Source organism: Heliconius melpomene, chromosome 5 (genome assembly GCF_056956725.1).
Source record: "Heliconius melpomene rosina isolate 202511_hmr_F chromosome 5, ASM5695672v1, whole genome shotgun sequence".
Taxonomy (NCBI): Eukaryota; Metazoa; Arthropoda; class Insecta; order Lepidoptera; family Nymphalidae; genus Heliconius; species Heliconius melpomene.
Genome location: NC_140393.1, coordinates 7511215 through 7531690, shown reverse-complemented (window position 1 = coordinate 7531690; position 20476 = coordinate 7511215). Strand labels below are relative to the sequence as shown.

At 32.8% G+C, this 20476-nt stretch overlaps 2 protein-coding genes across 2 annotated transcripts; one reads left to right on the top strand and one right to left on the bottom strand.

The window, feature by feature from the left end:
• The first annotated feature begins 524 nt into the window (after window positions 1–524).
• On the top strand, window positions 525–14003 carry LOC146539154 (uncharacterized). The gene is made up of 12 exons (XM_085185440.1): window positions 525–721; window positions 4809–4873; window positions 8704–8923; window positions 9046–9288; window positions 9419–9623; window positions 11284–11451; window positions 11721–11872; window positions 12096–12256; window positions 12625–12781; window positions 13134–13193; window positions 13263–13428; window positions 13813–14003. The coding sequence occupies exons 1-12, from the start codon at window positions 704–706 to the stop codon at window positions 13845–13847; spliced, it is 1650 nt and encodes a 549-aa protein (XP_085041566.1). The 5' UTR covers window positions 525–703; the 3' UTR covers window positions 13848–14003.
• LOC146539153 (uncharacterized) lies at window positions 13987–20443 on the bottom strand. The gene is made up of 4 exons (XM_085185444.1): window positions 20090–20443; window positions 19744–19880; window positions 18557–18685; window positions 13987–17478 (listed from the first exon to the last, which is right to left on the bottom strand). The coding sequence occupies exons 1-4, from the start codon at window positions 20244–20246 to the stop codon at window positions 17404–17406; spliced, it is 498 nt and encodes a 165-aa protein (XP_085041570.1). The 5' UTR covers window positions 20247–20443; the 3' UTR covers window positions 13987–17403.
• Between the last annotated feature and the right edge of the window lie 33 nt (window positions 20444–20476).

Below are 20476 nucleotides of genomic sequence, written 5' to 3'. Positions count from 1 at the left end.
ACGTAGCAGAATTCGAACCAGCGCTTTTCGAAAACCTACTGAGCGCTTTGACCGTTTTAAAAACTATTTTTCATTTCTAAATGCGGAAACTTTAACAAAGTTAAATATAGTTATCTGTTATTGTAAAGGATACTTTTATATTTTGAATCCATAGATACCTTGTGACCACAATAAGCTCTCAGTTTTCCTATTATAATAATTTTGATATACGGAAAAGGAACGAAACACTCAGGTAGAACACGTCATTGACTCAATACTGGAGGATCCAGTTTCAGCTTTTATTAGCTACTGTATAACCTTAGGCTGTGTTAGTACATAGCTACTGAAGTCTTATGCATCTATAATTGAAATACAATCACTCATAGATTTATCGCTTTCTATTTCCGTTAGTTGGCTGCGCTTTGGTTATTTATGAGAGGTGCACGTCGATTTACCGATAGTGTCCAAAAATAAGGATCTGTAACGTAAAGGAATATCGATCAAGCATACGAGGGCCTAATAAGCAGGCGGCAGGCGGCAGGCGCATTCGCTCACCGGCGCCAGCGCTACAGCTGCCTAACAAAAGTTCATCGATCAGTTCGCGACCGACAGCGCGCGCAAGCGCAGCATATTAGTTTAAATTTAGAACCCGCTTCCATCTCGTGTAGAGCTCGAATTAAAATAAAAAAGTGCTTCCTAGATATACATTTAGAAATAAAAGGACATGGCAATATTTAATACGGTAAGTAATATTTTATAGACTTTTTTGTTATGTTATTTATACTATTTATATTTTATATAAAAAATAATAATGATCAAACTTTTTTAAAAATATTAGACTTGATATATAAAATATTGCCTTAGCGTCTTTAACATCACATTGTAAGTATGATTTTGTAATAAAATTTACTAAAATTATACACAATTAAAATTTATCATTAGGCTGAAGTAATAATTAATATAATAACATGTATTTAAATGTGACAAAGTATCATGATATAGGTACATATAATTAATAATTGCACATTTATAAGAGAAAATTCATATATTATATTACTATTAAATAGGCGATAATTCCATTCCGTATAAACAACATTTAAATAAAGTATTGTTTAAAGGTCAAGAGTCACAACAAGATAGGTGAATAAAGTTCTGGACACTGTAAGCGCGAATTCTAAATAATAAACTTTGACATTTACAAATTAAAATATAGATGATAATTTTGTTACGCATTAAGTGAAAAAAATACATATTTGTATATCTGTGACATTTGCATTTTATTATATAAACTTAGATTATTTTTCGTTATATTTTTCATAGTTTTCCAATAGAAATAAATAAAAATATAGTGCATCGTGTTATTGTTTTGGTACAGATAAATCACAAATGGTAATAAAAGCCACAGTAAATTTAAGAATTTTAAACGCAAAATTTCACAAAATTAGTCATAAGCTACAAACGACAAGAAAGTTTATTGCCCGAGGCTCGAGCTTCGTGTAAGCTTTTCACGCCTCATCGTGACAAGAAATTGACTTATTACTTATGGGTGCGTCTTGCATATGTAATTATGTTTTTTTTTTCTTCGAAATAGCCTTTATATTTTTAATGTATTTAATAGTAAAAACGCTGTGAAAATATTAGAGGACATTTATTCTGTTTAGGCCGTCGCGGCGCAGGAGCACGAGGACGTGATTGTAACGCGACGGTTGTGGGTTCGGTTTCGATGGAATGAAGTATTATTCATTAATATTTTAATTTCTTCGCTCTGGCACCAAGGCAAAAGTCCGGCGTTAACATTTATTTTTTTATATTAAATACTTTTCTTCTGTGTACACTGTAAGCTTTGTAGCAAATAAGAGAAACCAAAAATAAAATGAAGTAATTGATATTAAATGAAGGAAATATTTAAAATAAAAATATACTTAATTAGAATATGAGATGCATTTAGATATGTAATTTATAAAGTTATTTTTATCTGTATAGCCACTTGACCAGATATAGAATCAATTAGAGTACCGACAGCAGAAACATCAAAAATATTTACAAATATATACGTACCTACTATTGAGAGCGAAGTGCGTCTTTAGATTTTTCAATGATTCTTTTAAGATGTTAAGAATTCTTATTGTTTTATTTAAAAATAATAAAAACATTATTAAACTTAAAGTCTAGTCATAATAATATGTAAATACAAACAATATATGTAAATGCATAACATAAATAGTAGATAATTACAGTAAATGAAGGGACAATTATGCGGAAATCATCCTAAACATAGCTTCCCCTCTTTGTTCGCGCGACTACTTTGCGTGATTAACCTGGATCCCGGCCAAGGTCTCCATCCAACATTTAGCTTAACTCCTTTCCCGCTGCCGTCAACATTGCGTTGTGCGTGTCTTTTGTCGTGACATCAACGAATAACATGACGACGTAGATACCTACATACACAATGAATTAAATAGAAATATTTTTAACCGACTTTAAACAAGAGGAGGCTCTCTAGTGGGTTGGTATATCACGTACTAGCGACCCGCTAACGGCTCCGCCTGCTTGAACTACACAATTATTTATTTCCTAAACTGATTTTTCTAAGATTGGCGTGTGGTAGTGGCTAGTAAATAAAAAATCATCAATTCGGAAATTTCATATAAACAGTTCAACGCAATTTACAGATTAAGATTGAGATTTGAACCTGCGCCCTTTTAGATAATACTCTAGCTATTAAAATATCCAATACTAACTTGATTAACATTAACATGATTGTTCAACTATTTTAGCCCCCCTCCTCACCCCCCACCAGCTAACTCAAAGTTCTTGCTGCTGATTCACTGCATTTACAAAATCTATCCAAGTGATACTGAGTCGAAGTAAATATCGAAGTATGTATCTACTATCTACATCGACCTAAAATAATTTCAATAAGCGTTATAATTTTGTTACTACAAACACATATTCTTATCTAAATAGTTTAAGAATTGTTTAAATGTGCTTCTTATTATCGACTTATTTAATAACAACTAACTGAGAATTAATTTCTATATGTTGCGATAACGAAATAATATGTAGGTAATCATTAACATTAGAGACCATTTAAATCTCATATGAGATTTAATTTTCACATAGTAATATCTGAAATATTGAATTAGCTGCATAATCATCATCATCAGCATCAGCAACAGCAGTCATCTTTTATCCTTCCCCAATCCTTCCCCAATTCTCGCCACCACACTCGACCCTCAACTCTTCAGACCCATCCGCTTCCCGCCAACCTCTTTATGTCGTCGGTCCATCTGGCAGGGGGTCGTCTCACAGTAGCAACAGTTATTAATGAAGCTAGTATGCTAACCATCATAAATTCTCCGTCATCTTAAGTTTATTATTAATAGCTTTTATATGCGGCTTCGCCCGCATGATCTAATGGGATTAGCTTGACTTTTAAACATACACGAAGTATGTAACTCTGACCGCTGTCGATACATCTAATGATTAACTTGATAGCCTTATAGGAATAGGCTATTGCTTTTTTGACAAATGGACTATCCAAAGTTTTTTTTTATTCAAACCAGTAGTACCTAAGATTAGTGTATACAGGAAAACAAATTCCTAAGCTTTTAATAGTAGTATTTATAAATCTTACCTAAATTTCTTATCTAATGCATAACATGGTACCTATATAGCGTTCTTACAAATTAAAAAGAGAGGGCGGTATTTAGGTTAACTAAGGTTAATCGGGTTAACAATATTTATTGACAGTGTAATTCAATATGAATGAGTATAGATAATTAATGACGTTTGGAAGTGTGTCAATTTGTAGGTACCTAGTTAAATCTTTAACGAATACGATTCCCGCCTTAATAAATAAATTTACTACCAAATTTAATTAAACTTTCAAACGGTAACTATTCGAAGTTTTATTAATAATGCTATAGCACTTACGATGGAGTGTACGTTTCGTATTAATTATGTAGAGAAAGAAAAAAGTAAAATCAAATAAAAAAAAACACTATTTTCATATGAAATAATGAATGCAAGGAGTTTATTTAGTCTTGATGGCAACACAATACCTGAGATAAGCGGAGAGTCGTTTTGTACCACCCAGAAATAATTAGCCGTTTGGAGCCGACTCTGACTTTAATATGACCGCAAGAGATAACACTACGGGTTTGTTTATTACGTCTACACGCATATTGAATAACTACAGACCCGCTCGCGGCTTCGCCCGCTTGAAACACATCATTATTAATTTATTAATCTGCGTTACATTAGTTTTATAATAATACAATCATATTAAAATCTTTACTTTTCAATATCTATACAATATATATTGAAAAGTTTCAGCCAATTGAATAAAACAGTTATTTATAGCAATTTTATTTAACAACATTTTTTATAGTGATGTAACTTATTATTAGAGTCGGTCAAGCCGTTTCAAAGATTAGCGTGAACAAACGCGCAGACAAACTAAGTAAATAATTCAGTAGTTTAAGCGGGCGAAGCGAGCGGGTCTCTAGTCAATTAATAAATGTTATGAAAATAATAGAACTAGACAGTCTAAAATTTCTTCTTAATACATTTTTTAATTTACATTCTAGATGTAATTATTGTTAATAGACAATACTGAATAAACACTTCTATCTCTATATCTATTCTGAAAATTCTAAATACCATAACATGCTATTAAAATTATTATTCTTCAAATTAACAATTAAATTAAGACTTCCGTCGCACGCAACTAAAATAACTACAATAAGGGGAAAGAAATAAACTTACACGTTTATTTCAAATTCGCATATAAATGAAGTATTATATAATTTACTTTTTGTCTCCAGAGACTGTTATGGGTGGCGGCCGCCGTGCTGCTGGTGGCGGGCGAAACACACGCCAGGAATGTCACGTAAGTAGCTTTATAGAAAACTTTTAAGGCAAAACAAATATTCGTCCATTTTACAATAATTGCATAAATAGTGTTGATTAGGAAATGATAAATTATGAAATAATATATGAGATTTTTCCCTACGACGAGGAAAGAAATGAATTTTCTAAAATAAATCGCACACAAAGGGAACCTAGTGCTAAGACACTCCGTTCCCCACTTTGCGAATTCTGGAGGCTTTGCGTGTTGAGTGGCAGAACTCAACGCCGCAAAAAAATTCGCAAAAAAAAAAATTCTAATAACGCAAATAATAATAAAATAAGCAGTAACGATAATCATATCCTAATTAGTGTTTAAAAAAATGTTATTTATGCACCTTATAAGTTTCCTACGGCGCCTAGTATATTATGTGAACTTAATGGCATCGTTCGATGTTCATGAGGAGACACTGCCACCGTTACTTTAATAAAACTGTAAATAGGTACCTACATAGTTTCTACCAGGTAAACAAATTGTTCCTTTCCTGTTCCTCGTGGATGATTCATGGGTTCCCTTTGCAAGCAAAAATAAACAACCAGAGCAAGAACCCATAAATAGCATTGACGTTGAGTATTGAAGATGATAAGAGTAGGATGAGCATAAATAATAGCCCATATATGGGTAAACTGGTCGTTACCAAGTTCTAATTAATTAAGGAAATACTCATTAGTAGAAGTAAAGTTTAAAATATATTTAGTCAAGTATCTTTTGTTTTGACTAATTAATGGGAAATTTCAACATACATTAAATTTAATTTTATAATAAAAAAGCTTAAAGTGCATAGGAATACTCAATTAATAGTAGGTACCTAAAATGTATCTTATTTTAAAAGCCTGATTAAGGTTACTTACGTAGAAGCTAAAAGAGGAATAGTAATAATACACAATTATTTAATTAGTAACCTGGATTACTTTCGTGTTTTAAAAATATTATCATTTTAAAGTCGATATTATTTAATACAAAATTTTAGGCAATTCAGTTATTTTGTTGCAATTTGGAAAAAGAAAATATTTTATATTTATATAACTTTTTTTATATATGAACCGATTAAAACAAAACAAATACTTAATAGTAAGGGAAGTTTGCCAAAATACAATAGTGAAAACTGCATTTAAATCGTTTAAGTCATTTTTGATATTAGTGTGCACAATCGCATTGCTTCTATTGGGCATAAATATGTATCTTCCTTCTTATGATTTTATTGTAAGTATAGATTACAAAAAAGTAAACAACTATGAAGCACTTTTATTTTCTTTCACTTTTTTTAAAATCCTGTAATCGATGTAAAGAAAAAAATACTTTAAATATAAAATAATTTATTCATGTAAATACATGATTTGATATTAAAATTATTTGAAATTGCTTTAATTAAACGTAACTAGTCTTTATTTTATTTAAAATTATATACAATTATATTTTAAATTTTATTGAGTCCTTTGTGTCACAGTGGAATCACTTGACTGTAAACCATGGCTATGAGTTCGATTCTTATTTTCATTTCTCTGCTCTGACAAGATAAGCTGAGAGCTGGAGAACGAAGAGACCTGCTCTCTGAGAAAAGCGTGAGATGTTTTTTTTTAATAAATTAATGTAATTGTCACCTGTTGACATGTAGTAAAGATCGTTGATCTTTTAACGATACAAACATTTTATTATTAAACGCTTGCATCTTAATATAGGTATTTTTATGATGTCAATGCCGTCGTTATTTGTTTGTGTAGGGCATTTATGAGTCTATCTTAAATTTGAAGTCATAAAACATTATGGCGTATATTTTTAACAAGTAAACTAATTAACGGACATCAAATGTTTGTATCTATTTTATTATTTTGCTGTTATTTATCAATTTTAAATTATTTAAAATAAAATAAAATCAGCTTCACGCTGCACACAGCAGGGTAGGCAGAGGGAACCTAATGTTAAGACACTCCATTCCCAACTTTCTGCCGAATTCTGAAAGCATTCTGTGTTGAGTGGCAGAATTCTACGCCGCGCTTTGCCTCGACACCAGAGCGGAGAAATGAAAATATAAACGTAAACAAATATTTCGCTTCCTCGAGTGGGGATCGAAACCACAACCATCGCGTTACAGTCGCACCTTTGTGCCGCTGCGCCACGAAGGCCTTAAATTATTTAAGTGGCAGAATGAGGCTGAAAGAACTTAATACATCAGTCTGATATTCTGCTCTAGGCCCTTTAGTCATTTCGTGTCTTCTTCTAAAGAATACATAATTGGCACAGCCTATAAATGATAATATGCATTTCAATTAAATATCCACTATACAGGATGGAAGAGGCAGCGCTTCTTTTATTGAAACTGCATATAGAGTAATAAATTTCAAACCCAAACCTAAGAAATTAATCAAGGTACCTCAACAGTTTGGACGTAGGAATTTTTCTTCATTTCACGATTTTTATCCATACCTGTATTTCGTGTGACGCACACATACGTATGCGACGTTGCCGCTTTGACAGGTAAGTGTGTGCGTGTTTATGTTATGCTTTACAAATGGCGTTTTATTTTAAAACGATAATTTTATTATTTATTTTGTTTGAAAAAATAACTTTTTTATTTTTGGGAATTATTTATTTTCCGAATTATATTAGGCTTTTATAGAGTTGTTAAAACTGTGGTTTCATTTAAAGTGGTGCTGACAATTCTACTCTGTATACAATAACAATAAATACTAAATATCCTTTTTTAGTATATTCGCAATGTTTACTAGTAACGCAATACAGCATTTCCTTTTCAAAATATAAATAAATTGCCAACGAACGTTGTTAAGAGGAAACCCAAATTATTAATAAACATCTACAACAGCAATATGTGTTTTGTATTGCTTACGTAACTTTATAAGAAAGATCGAATTAAATTTTAATTTAGCTTTAGATATAAGTAAGTTGCGTAAAAATGCCTTTCTCTCGTTTGCTGTAGTGTGTATTATCAACAAGTGTATTATATACAGTTAAAAGTTTGAAACTAAGGGTCATTATGTAATCTATGGACACTTGCCAAGTTATATCACTATTTTTATTTATTTAGGAACACCAATAGTAGAGAGATGTGTTAGATCTCTCTTAGTAGGTTGGTAGGTATATTAGATGACAACATTGTCGCACGCATTGACACTGTGTAAAAAATAAGCAATAAATAAGTACTAAGTAATTTATAAATTTAATACCAGCCAGGTCAATCGCGACGCAAAGGCCAATGTTTGTGACTGTATGCGCGACGGTTGTGGGTTCGATCCCGATCCTAGGAAATGAAAAAAATATATTTCTATTTCTTTACTCTGATGTAGTGGCAAAGCGCGGCGTTGAGTTCTGTTATTCAACACGAAATTCAGCGGAAAATAAGGAATGGAGTGTTTTACTAGATACTCTCTGCCTAACCTGTTAAAAAATATAAATACAGTGAATCTCTTTGAATGAACACAGTATATTACGTCATTTTACTATTAATTGCTAATAAAATCGGTTCGGTAAACTAAGTACCTATAGGATATGTACTTAGATAATAGATATATTATTTTATTAAGAGTAGTTTCGTTTAAAATGCATAATTGTGCGCAATTCTAAAGTATACATAATAAATAAACTTATCAACCTTAGTTAATCAATTGAACAAGCTGACCCTATTTAGGATAACTACCTACTTACGAAATGATACTCTTAAAATATAGATCAGTTTACAAGGCCTATACCAAAAATATTCATTTCGATGTTTGTTAAAATATTATTATATGTTTTTTTATTTCATTTTATTATACTTTTTACTATAAAATTTAATTTCATTTTCTTCTGCTCTACAGACACGAAGACATACGCGACGCAATGATGTCTCTAGTCCACATGTTCAGAATCTCAGAGGATAAGCTAGAACGACACGAGTATCGTGAGAAAGCTCTCGGAGAGCAATTAAAAAAAATGTTAACAGGGTTAGAAAAGAAACATAGAAATCTCGAAACTATGAAAGGCACAATATCGAGGCTAGACGAAAGACTCTATAATGTAGAGAATATATTTTTACAGGTATTATTAATTTTTAACCCTTTGTTGTCATTAATTTTTTAATTATAAACTAAAAAAAGAAATTATTAAGAATTTGACAACATAAATGGACCTACCTAAACATTAATTTTCATTTGTAACAGAAGGAAGAAAAGGAGAAGGAAACTCAAAAGAAGACACATGAAGCTTTAGAAGACATTAAAAAGTCTCTACAGTCACTTACAACTTTAGTAGAAGAAAATGTGAAAAAGAACAGTGGCCCTAAGGAAATGGACAATAGCTTGACCGCCAAGAATGACGTGCTGACCAAGCGTTTGGACGCGACTGACGCTAAACTGGATAATTTGAAACTTGAAATACAAGATTTGAAAAATAGTTTGAGTAAAGTTGGTAAACTTAATAAATGCATATTTCGTTTTAATTTCAAAATAATAAATTAAATTGCAATTGAATTTTAGTCATACCTTACCAAAAACATATATGTATGTACTAACTAAAATATAATTAATTTTTTAGGAAGCTCTACAAGCTATGTGTTTGGATGTCACTCCAGATATCAATCCTTTTGAAAGGCATATATCAGAGGCTGAGAAACTGCTTAACAAATACGAATTAAAGCTGAGCGAGTATAACGGCACTGCAAGTAAAGTGCAAACTGATTTCGTACCACTCAGCGAAGTTTCATTAGCTGATGAAGCGTGGCACAGCAAGATGACGGAAGGTAAGGAGTTCTAACTTTTGGTAATTAAGAATAATTACTGTCTTTTGTAGCAGTAAAAAGATCTCAAAATAAATGAGAAATACAAAAGTTTTAGATATCTTATAACAACAACGTTAGTTGATAAGTACTTATTTAGAAAACGTATAAAAATTTGACCGTAGCGGTATTTCAACCTGCGACTCTTAGATCGATCAAAGTGTCCTGATCACGCTTTCTCAAACGAACTTTTAACCTGACTTTGGGAACCAACAGGCGCTGGTTCATAACCCGCTGCGTTTAGATTTGTATTCAAAATAAGTATTTTTTTTTTCTAAGTGTGGAATAATACTTTTAAAATGTGAAAAACGTTGGTTGATTTTGTTCAATTACTTATGTAAAAGAATGCCCCCGGTGACATCATGCCCGTTCGTGAACCGACTTTCGAACTAATGCATGTATATGGAAGTGATAACGGAACTATTTTTGCTAGAAAAAGTCGTGACAACTTTCTGGTTATTTCATAACGTATTTTAAAATGGAGCTATACAAAAAACTTACCATCTAAAATGTATTTACATTGAATATAAAATATCATTTTATTTTAATCATTTAATAATTCTTAATTTATTAAAGAGATGACCAATAATACAATAGACTCGGCGCGACGGTATGGTACTAAGTTAAGGTTTAAACTAAAACTACGTTAAGGCCAATCGCGGCGCAGGGCCGCAAGCGTACATTTGTGAAAGCCACAGGATGTGGGTTGAATCCCACTCGAGGAAATGAAATTTTAAAATTTTTATACCCACGCTCTGGTAACGAGGCAAAGCGCGGTGTTGTATTCCGCCACTCATATCGAAATATATCCAGAGTTCAAAGGAAAATGGGGTACACAAATGTCTAAATTGAAACCGAATGTCTTAAAACAAGGTTGCCAGGTTCCATCCGCCTACCCAGCTATATGCAGAATGCAGTGCTACAAAACATAAATAAACATCATACCTTAAAATAAGTTAGCCATTTGTACCGATAAGTTAGATGATTATGCTTTACTTATTTGCATGGGCTTTATATCTAAGTAGGTTTATTGCATTCTCTAGACCCACTCGAAACGTATTTGCGGATATGAAACAGCGAATTCATTTGATCTTATATTTGTATTAGGTATTATTAGTTACATATTGCTCTTGTCAATCTTGACCTACTGTACCAATTGATTTCCTGAACGATAGTAGTTAATCAATAAATAAATATTTAATTATAATTATTTGATTTGTTTCTGTTATATAAGTGTATGTACATTAATTATTTAATGTATAATAAATTTCCTGGCTTTGTCCTAAACAGAAAGTAGTGACGGCGCACTCCGTTTTGTACATACCGCCCATTAACAAACATGAATAGAATGGAAAATCTAAAATTTATCATCATGTTTATAATTTATTTTCACAAAAATAATTTAAGCTTATAAATCTAATAAGAGTATGAAAGTACTTCAAAAAACCTAACCAAATTGTTTCCAAACATAAACGTCCGAAATCATATATACATAGGTATAGTTTCCTTGTAACGTTACTACCTACTTGTTTTGAAACAGTTCTTTATTTTCAAGTTTTTTAAATCACAAAAAGCGACAAGTTAATAATAATCTTAACAATCAACGTTTCTTGTTACTCATCAGTTATGGAGCGACAAGAAAAAGAAATCGGCAAAATCCAACATTTGCTTTCCGACGCGGAGAGCATGTGGAAGGATTTGCCACGTCTTGCTGATTTGCAGAGGAGCACCAACTATACGCTCGAGGCAATCGCGGATTTGAAGAATAACCTAACTGGAGACCAAGAAAAGAGTAAGTGCAACATGCTGCATGTACTAGGTACTTATAACATCCAGGTACCGGGGAACAGTGTCTTAACACTAGGTTCCCTCTGCCTACTCTGCTATATGCGAACTACAACGGGAAGCTAAAAAAATATCTTCCTTTGACAGTTTAGTAATAGCAATATCATCAAATAGTCATTTATGATAATCTGTCTCCATCTATTTCAAAGCAAAGTGCAGATACATCAAATCTAATTTAACAGTAAACTAGATTTTATTTGTCAAAAATAATTACAGCTGTAGCGAAAATAAATATGAAACTGCACGAAGTGGGGGATAGACTGGTGGCCACCAATGAAGACATCCAGCAAAGTCTGACGCAGGGCAACACCATGAGTGAACGCGCGTTTACCGATATACAGCACAGCTACGACGAGTTGCGTACAGAGGTATATAATTAATTAATTTTATTATTTTAGTATATTAAAAAACATTTGGAATTTTTTTAAATATATGTTTATAGTCGAAGTGATTGAATAAAATTCGTAAATAGAAAACTTATTTGACGTTCACAATAATCTTATATGTTTTTCTATAATAAATGCCCCGAATATCATTATTTAAATTGCTATTAGCACGAAATACCTCATATATTCTATTTCTCTATTTTAGTTGCAAGCATTCTCCAAAAACGAGCACTTGCTACTTCAAACTGCGGACAACGTGATCGCAACTAAGAAACGCATCGAGTACGGTGTCCACCAAATTTCAGTAGAAGTCAGCGAGCTTATTAGAATGCAGGGCAATCTATTGAACAAATCTATATCACAGAGGTGAATAAAATTAGATATTTATATGGGTAATATTTTTTATGAATATCTTTACCTATTTAATTCCTATTGGATAACCTTCAGGCTACGTTCTTAATTGAGTGTAAATATCTATCAAAATTTGGAGTAAAAACCTGACAAAATCCATCAAAATTAATCTAATATTAATAATGTGCAAAACTAAATATGTCCATAAACACATTAAATGATTTGCATCACTCATTCATACCTATTTATTTTTAACCAATTTAAAAAATATGTTCTCAATTAATGAACGAAAGCTTTTTCTTTCGACTTTTATGTACATATCAATATATATCATATTAATTCAATAATAATATTAATTCATTAATTATTTCTCGTGTTTTCAGATTCGATCAAATAGAATCGTCTCTGATCGCCAAACAGAACCTTACCTTTCACAACGTGAGTACTAAGATAGAGTCGGGCATGGCGCAGGTGTGGCGTCAGATCGGCGTCATGTACCAGCAGCTCACCGCCAGCCGTGCTGCTCTGGACAAACTTACTGTAAGTGTCTTCTTCGTTAAATATAAAAAAATATTAAATTCTCATTCTCATCAAAAATTAGCTAATATAAAATGCGATAACTGTTTCCGAGTTATCTTCTTTAGCTTCTCTATTTCTCAAAATTTTATTTTTCTTTATTTTTTCATCCTTCTTTGACAAGTTACTTAATCAAATCATCATTTATATTTGAATAAAAATTGTAAAAAATAACTATTATATTAACATGTTATGTAGGTAGGTATTTGCAATAAAATTCCTTAATAAACTATGTAATGGTGACAAAAACACGTGACTCATATTTTAGCTTGTAACCATTAAATTTAATTAATTAACAGCTGATTTGTATCTACAGGAACAAACAACACAATATATTAATGGAAGCTCCACCACTTTGGACAACATGAAAGACAAGGTAAGATGAAATCGACCTTAAGTTATAGCACTAAGGTTCAATATTAAACATATGTGATACAATTCCCAGGTGGGCACGATCACGAAACGTATGGCGGAGGTGGACGACAACTTAAACTACTTGTTAGGAAGGCTGTCTCTCGTTACTCAGGAGTTTAGTCAGATCAAGACCGGGCTTGGGGAGGCGCTGGAGAAAGCCAAAACTGGCCTAAAGAATGTTAAAGCGGAAATTGAAGGTATAGATTTTTTAAGTTGACCTACTCAGCCCGACTTCAGGAAGGCAGAGTTGCTGATTAAAAACAGCGTGTCGAAGTGGCGCAGTTTGCCAGAAAAGGGCTTTAATGTCATTGCTCTAATTGTGAATCAAACTGACATCCATCATGTTTATAGTGAGATACTCTGTTGACTCTATCGTGCCTCTACGATAGAATTAAGTTATTTGCAATATAATATACAATTATATATTAATGACAATATAATATACAATTATATATAATATACAATTATATATTAATGACTCATTGAAATTATATTTTTAAAATCTTATTCTATTGAAGTCTCTTAAGTAATTTAAATTCTAAAAACATATACTATATAACTATCAAATATTCTGTTTACAGACAGCGGTCCCGGCCCTCACCTAGCAGATAATTAAGGACAGCAAAAACTAGACTTAACTTACCAAATAAAGTAGATTAACAAAATGGATTAAAATTAATTTTAAAAACTAAACTATATTGTAACAATAATTTTAATTTAAATATAGGATAAATAAAATAAATAAAACCCAACAGTTTAACTTTTGCAAATATTTAATCTTTTTCATAATTGTGGATCTATAATATTTATATTATACAATTAGATTTATCGTGACGATGTTCCCGTCACCGGCCGCGAGCCTCGGCTCGTGGTCTGTACAATCATGTTCATAAGTTATTTATCTAAATAATATACACACAAATTATTTGTCACATTAGTACTTGGTTATTCAACAAATCTCGATTACAACCTCATTTTTCTATGTGCAATATCGATTAACAAATTAATTACTTATACAGATAAATAATTAGATTTAAAAATTTCGTGCCCTTATAAGTGAATGTATGTCTTTATTGATTAATATAGTATTTATAATAGTGAAAACACTCAAATGTCATACAGAGAACAAATAAATGTGTTTATATATACTTAAATGTTGTTTCAGCTATTTGTGTGTTTGGTTAATTATTCGTATATCATTGGTTTCGTTTCATAGATAAAGAAATAATTTGTGTCGATTCCAATCGCCTTTAAAATTATTTTTGTTACGTTATAATATTTTTGAAATTTGGGATCGATTAGGTATAGATTAAAAATAATTTTAAAGGGCAAAATAGAATTAAAGCTCTGTTTTGGCCTAACAGGGTACTAATATTTCACCGTATACATAGTAAAATGACGATTGTACAAAGATCGAAACTGTCTATTCATTAGGGCAATCACTAGAAGCACGACTGTCAATAAGAACTACAGAAATAGAACTAACACATTCGTTGTAATAAAACAGCCTGATATGGGATCACACAAGCCAACGCAAAGGGAGAAAACGCAATTCTATACAACCAGGTTCAAAATCGAGGAATTACTGCGAACCAGTCGCTTTTCATATTCCTTGTGAAATTTACACTTTTAACTATTTACTTTATGAGAAAACTTTAAATACTAACTGATAAAATTGATATTAAAACGACAACTGATAATGGTCTAACAGTATTTTTACGTACAGGCAATTTCAATGGCAGTGGCATACCTAACACTCATACACAAATAGCATTTGAACATTTTTACATGATACATTATATGTACACTATATAATCGCAAAAAATATTTACAAATTTTCGATCAATATAGTCAATAAAAAGCACTTAATAACCGTCACCATACCGACACCCAAAATTCTATCCGTAAGAGTAAGCGGAAAATGTACACACGAGCAGTATCAAGGAAAAAATTCAAATTGTAGCAAAGTGTAATAAAACGATAACGTGAGAACGAGAAGAACCTAAAACGGCTTACGTGGTCGTTAATTATAAGGCCGATAAAATACACACAAGGGCCGTCCATAAATTACGTCACACGAATTTCATAATTTTTTTTAACCCCCGCCCTTATTTCAGCTACTCTAATTTGGGAGATCCCCCCTTGTCCCTCTGCTTCTGCCTAGTGAGACGTCGAATACTTCACACTTCGAAATAATAAAATTTAAATAGCAATTACGTTTCTATGTTGTATGTTAAAATGTGGAAAAGACCAAACTTAGGACCCCCCTTCCACCTGAACATGTCACGTAATATATGCATGGCCCCCAATAAGTCTCTTAGATGAACTAAGCATCCCTCACTGTACACCGTACCATCGTACTTGTGCGTATGATTCCTTGCTAAGCCCCGACACTCGCGCCCAATCAGAGACGTTCGATGTACCTCAGTCTAGTTACCGTTCCATAAATGCATATGCAGATCGAAAAATTAAATAAGACATAGTAATTAGAGCCGCGTACATCGAATTGTAACTTCACAATTTTAATTAATTTTAACCTAACCCGCTTTGCAGGCTAAAGGCGCCAGCGCCTAGCAGTGGTAGTTAAAAAATGTAGCCTGCCTAGCTTTCCAATCTGCGTCCTGGAACCGAACCCGTGACAGCCAGCACATCTTAATATTAACGTCTGTAATCTACATTTATAATTTTAACTCCTAACTAGTTAGTGTGATTGTGCAGTACAAGCTCTCATGGAATATTACTATGTAAAAATGCAAATTGAACACTTTCGAGCGCCGTGAACGGAGACATTGAGTCCAACGTGTTCCTTGGAATGACCAAAACGTGTTAATTCATTGGAATGTCGTTAAAATGATATACTTTTGCACATCACTCCCTAAAATATTTCGTGCTACATCTCAATTCATATAAAAAGACACCCGCTACCAATAACTCCATTTACACTATATTAATGGCTATAACGCTAAACTGCAGACAGGTCCGATATTGAAGCCCCCAGCTAATATTACTTTCATTACAATATCTAATATACACCGATGTGGCCGGATCTGGTGATGTTGATATACCCTAAGACCGCTCACATGCCATTTACATTACTCGATACACTAATCTTGTCTTACATTGGTACTTACATAGGAAGACGTATATCTATACATATATGGGTTTTTATTGACAAAATTAATATTGCAGTCACTATTTCATAAGAAAAAACAAAAATTAATAATCGTCAAGAATACGAGCGAGTATGCGAGTGACGAATAAGAGCGCAAGGAGTGCAAGCGACGCGTGTTGTCCTCCAGCCGAGCCGAACCGAACCGAGCCGAGCCGAGCCGAACCGAGCCGAATCAAACAAAACCGAATCGAACCGAATCTAGCCGAACCGCAAATAAAACATACCACCCCTTAAATCCGAGGCACTTACATGATCTTACCGGTAATGATATACTACTTCTAACGTTACATTTTTATAGCTCATTGTCCCGTGAAGGACCCGTTGATACAACGGGTGTGACACATTTAAAGCTATGGACATATTTCACATACTAATCTTCGATCGTCTAACCTAACACGGAGAGAAGGGAGCTATTATATACGTACAAAGTACTTAACTATTTAGCCTAAGTTCAGGGCTTAAAACTTACGACTGATTTTTAACCAGTGCCATTACGTACAAAGTTGGTGTAAAATAAGTGTTGATTTCGTAAAAACATCTAACATCGTGTCATGTTAAAATATAGTGACTTTCGAAAATATCTGAACGAGTGCAAATAGTGAAAAAAGTCGTACGACAGAAAGGAATACACCTGAACTGGCACCCTCCAGCTACACCGCTATATACACGCGGGCCCGTCTTTGCATGGCACTTCGCTACGGGGACAAAGTGGGACAAAACGCACACACCGTCTACGCGCAAACAACAACAGTAATAAAATTTCCGTGACAACTCAACTACCGTTTGGTCGGCGGTCGAGTCTGCTCAAACTGCCATGCAGAGATACAAAATATTAATCTTATGTACATATTGTCGTTTGAAGATAAGAATAAGAACTAACGTCTAGGGTTTGTTTGGTATAATTTGAGGGTACAAAAGGTCCGCGGGTTTACCTCCTTGTGCTCTTGGAGGAGGGGCGCGAGTGGGACTGCGTGTGGGGGGTCGCGACCCCCCCCCGCTCCTAACTGGAGCACGACGCGGCCGACACCGGTGACAACGGGGAGTCCCGCGGGCACCCCGATAGGGTCACCACCACCTGTAACAATATTACAAATACAATGTTATTTCAATATAATGTCTCTTGATTGAACAGCAAACATATTTAAAAATAAACTTTGGCTGGTTTAGATTGTTATCGATACAATAATACACTTTAAATCGTCGGTAATAAAATCAGTCATTATTGCATAAAGTTTGTATTTTTTTATTTACTAAAACACTATGTTGGGGAACGTTGAACGAATGAGTGATGAAAGAATGGCAAAAAAGATTTATGATGGAAAAGTGAGTGGTAAGAGAAGTAGAGGCAGACCTCAGTTGACCTTCAGATACACAGTATCAAAGATACCGGAGGAAGGTCACGCAAAAAGCATGAGGGCCCCCCTGAGGGCATATATGAAGAGAGCATGTGAGGGCATGATGAGTGGACAAGGCGAAAGCTGTATGTAGAGACCATAGTGTTTGGCACTCCATTCTCTCTGACTACCCTGCTAGGAATAAAGTGTGAAGTTAAGTTATATATGTATAATTGTATATCCAATATAACATATACAGTTTTAAATTACATTATACAATATGATAACTACCAAATATCGCACATTAATAAAAGATTAGGTGGTAGGTACAAGCCCATATCAATATAAATTAAAGGTACTAAGAATTGTAATCTATACTAATATTTTAAAATGCAAAAATTGTTTGGTTGAACACACTTATTTCAACTAATAACTTAAACAGAAAAAAATATTCCTGTATTAAGCTAAAACTATAGCCTTTGATTTTTGATTTTAGATTTAGTCCATAGAAAATAGACAAAAATAAAATGCCCACAGAATTTACAATTATGTCTTAATCAATACAAAATAATATTTATAATAGTGCAAGACTGTTATGGTGCAGATGCAAAGTGTCAATGTAAACACAGTGATTATGGGTTCACTCACTCGGGGGAATTCTCATTTTCTCACAGTGGTAACAAGACAAAGCATATATTGAGTTCAATCACTCAAAACACAATGTCTCTAAAATAGAATGAAATGTCTTGACCCTAGGTTCCACTACATAACCTATTATTTGTGGAATACATCATATATTAAAAAAAATATCATGTTTACCTTCCGGCTTCCAGCATGATTCCGATGTTCACATAACCAAACTCCTTGCCAAGTTCCTAGATTTAATTTTCCATCAGTGATTGGGATTGTTAGCGAAGAGCCCAGGAAACAAGCCTTGACATGTGCAGGCTATGGAAAATGAAATTTTAATTATTGAGTATTGAGGTTATAGTGACACAGATATACTATACTCTTAACATATGTTTATATGAATTTGTTGTACAGTGGTTGTCTTAATAAGTAGTGATAAAGTCACCTTTGAACTATACTAGTCAACATTTAACAATGTTGAAATTTGTAATACCTACTTTTTATTATCATTTCTGTGCAATAAAGTGTTTCTGATTTGATACTAGAACTGTCAATGCAAAAGTTGTGCAAAAGTTGTTGCAAAATGATTACATTTGAAGTTAATTTTAAGTTTCTTTACTCTGATAAATTAAAACTTAGATTTGAATTCCACCAAAAAATAAGCAATATCTTAAATTCGAGTGGAAGGCACATAATCTGCTAAATGGGAAAGGCATGATTATTAAAAATAAAGTAATAAGCATATTATTTTGTTCTTGAATCAGATACATTACACATATTATCTATAATAATAATTAAATATTGGTGCAATTTTTTTTTTAATAAAAATTGAGAATTTACATTTAAATTAGTGTTACAATCCAAATACTGTTGAAAAACCCTTAATCAAGACTATCTATAAGCAAATGTATGCATAATTATTTGCAGTGATGTCATAAATGTTACTTAAAGGTGAAACACATCAGTGGTTATCAATACAAGACCTTCAGAATATATAAGTGATAAGCATTAATGAGCTATATGAAAAAACATATATTTACTTATTTTGAGTGTTATAATGTCAGTTAATTATAATATAATTACTCAATAAAAAATATGCACTGTAAGCATAACAATATGATAATTTATAAATCTGACATTTACATTTACACAAATATAATTTGTTAAAATGTATAATATTATTTTATTTAAAAGGTGTTATTAATTGAAACTTAAATTGATAGTCCATCCATAACTAAAACAAAACTAGAATTAAGTCATGTCAATCTGTTAGAATACAAACAAATGAGTGTCATAAGTGACTTAAGTTATTAATATTTTTTTAAGCAAGATATCTACATATTAAAGTTCGGATTTGGACACAAGTAATGCCTCACCATGTCATCAGGGCCTTCGCAAGAGTGGCGGTAAGGAAGACCCTCTGGCACAATTTTGTTGAGCATCATTTCCATGTCGTCTCTAACATCGGGGTCCCAGCTTTCGTTTAGCGCGAGGCTCGCTGATGTATGCATAACTGAAAGCATTAATTTTACTGATCAAATTGATCAGCTGTCTTACTTACGAAATATTATAATTATTTGAGTTTGAACTAATATCAGTGAATAAATTATTTGTTAATTTATTTCTCTATACTATAAATTTATATATATTTAAATAAATTAACGAATATTTAATAGGAAGGGAGTGAAACATCGGCGGCAAGACGGTTCTTCAGGCACTTACTTTGGATGTGGCAGAGACCGACCGTGAACTGTGACAACTCAGGCACCTGCTTGAGGATTTCTTCCGTGACAAGGTGCACGCCCCGGTGTTGAGGCCTAAGGTTGAGCTTCCGTTGAAACCACGCGGATCCAATTTGAAGTCCTCGATTCGAGGCCATGTTTAATTTTTAAAAACGCTACAGAATTATCGTAAGAACACAAATGATCTTACACAACATCACTTAGAACAGTCTTTACACGAATTAATCCACAATTATCATAAAAGATGCATCTTCGATCTTTAAATAGTGATAAATATAACGGAGGTTATAGGACAGATTCGACACCCTATTTTCTGCGGGAAAATGAAATAGACTTCAAACGAAAGAGAAAAACGATCGAATGTATG

What these genes read in the sequence shown, in the direction of transcription:
- LOC146539153 (XM_085185444.1), bottom strand. Translation starts at nt 20,246, where the DNA reads ATGGCCTCGAATCGAGGACTTCAAATTGGATCCGCGTGGTTTCAACGG. An exon ending in CGGTCTCTGCCACATCCAAA is followed by an intron (nt 19,881 to 20,089) that starts GTAAGTGCCTGA and finishes TAATGCTTTCAG; the next exon opens with TTATGCATACATCAGCGAGC. An exon ending in ATCATGCTGGAAGCCGGAAG is followed by an intron (nt 17,479 to 18,556) that starts GTAAACATGATA and finishes ATATTGTTACAG; the next exon opens with GTGGTGGTGACCCTATCGGG.
- LOC146539154 (XM_085185440.1), top strand. An exon ending in ACGACGAGTTGCGTACAGAG is followed by an intron (nt 11,873 to 12,095) that starts GTATATAATTAA and finishes TCTCTATTTTAG; the next exon opens with TTGCAAGCATTCTCCAAAAA. An exon ending in CTGCTCTGGACAAACTTACT is followed by an intron (nt 12,782 to 13,133) that starts GTAAGTGTCTTC and finishes TTGTATCTACAG; the next exon opens with GAACAAACAACACAATATAT.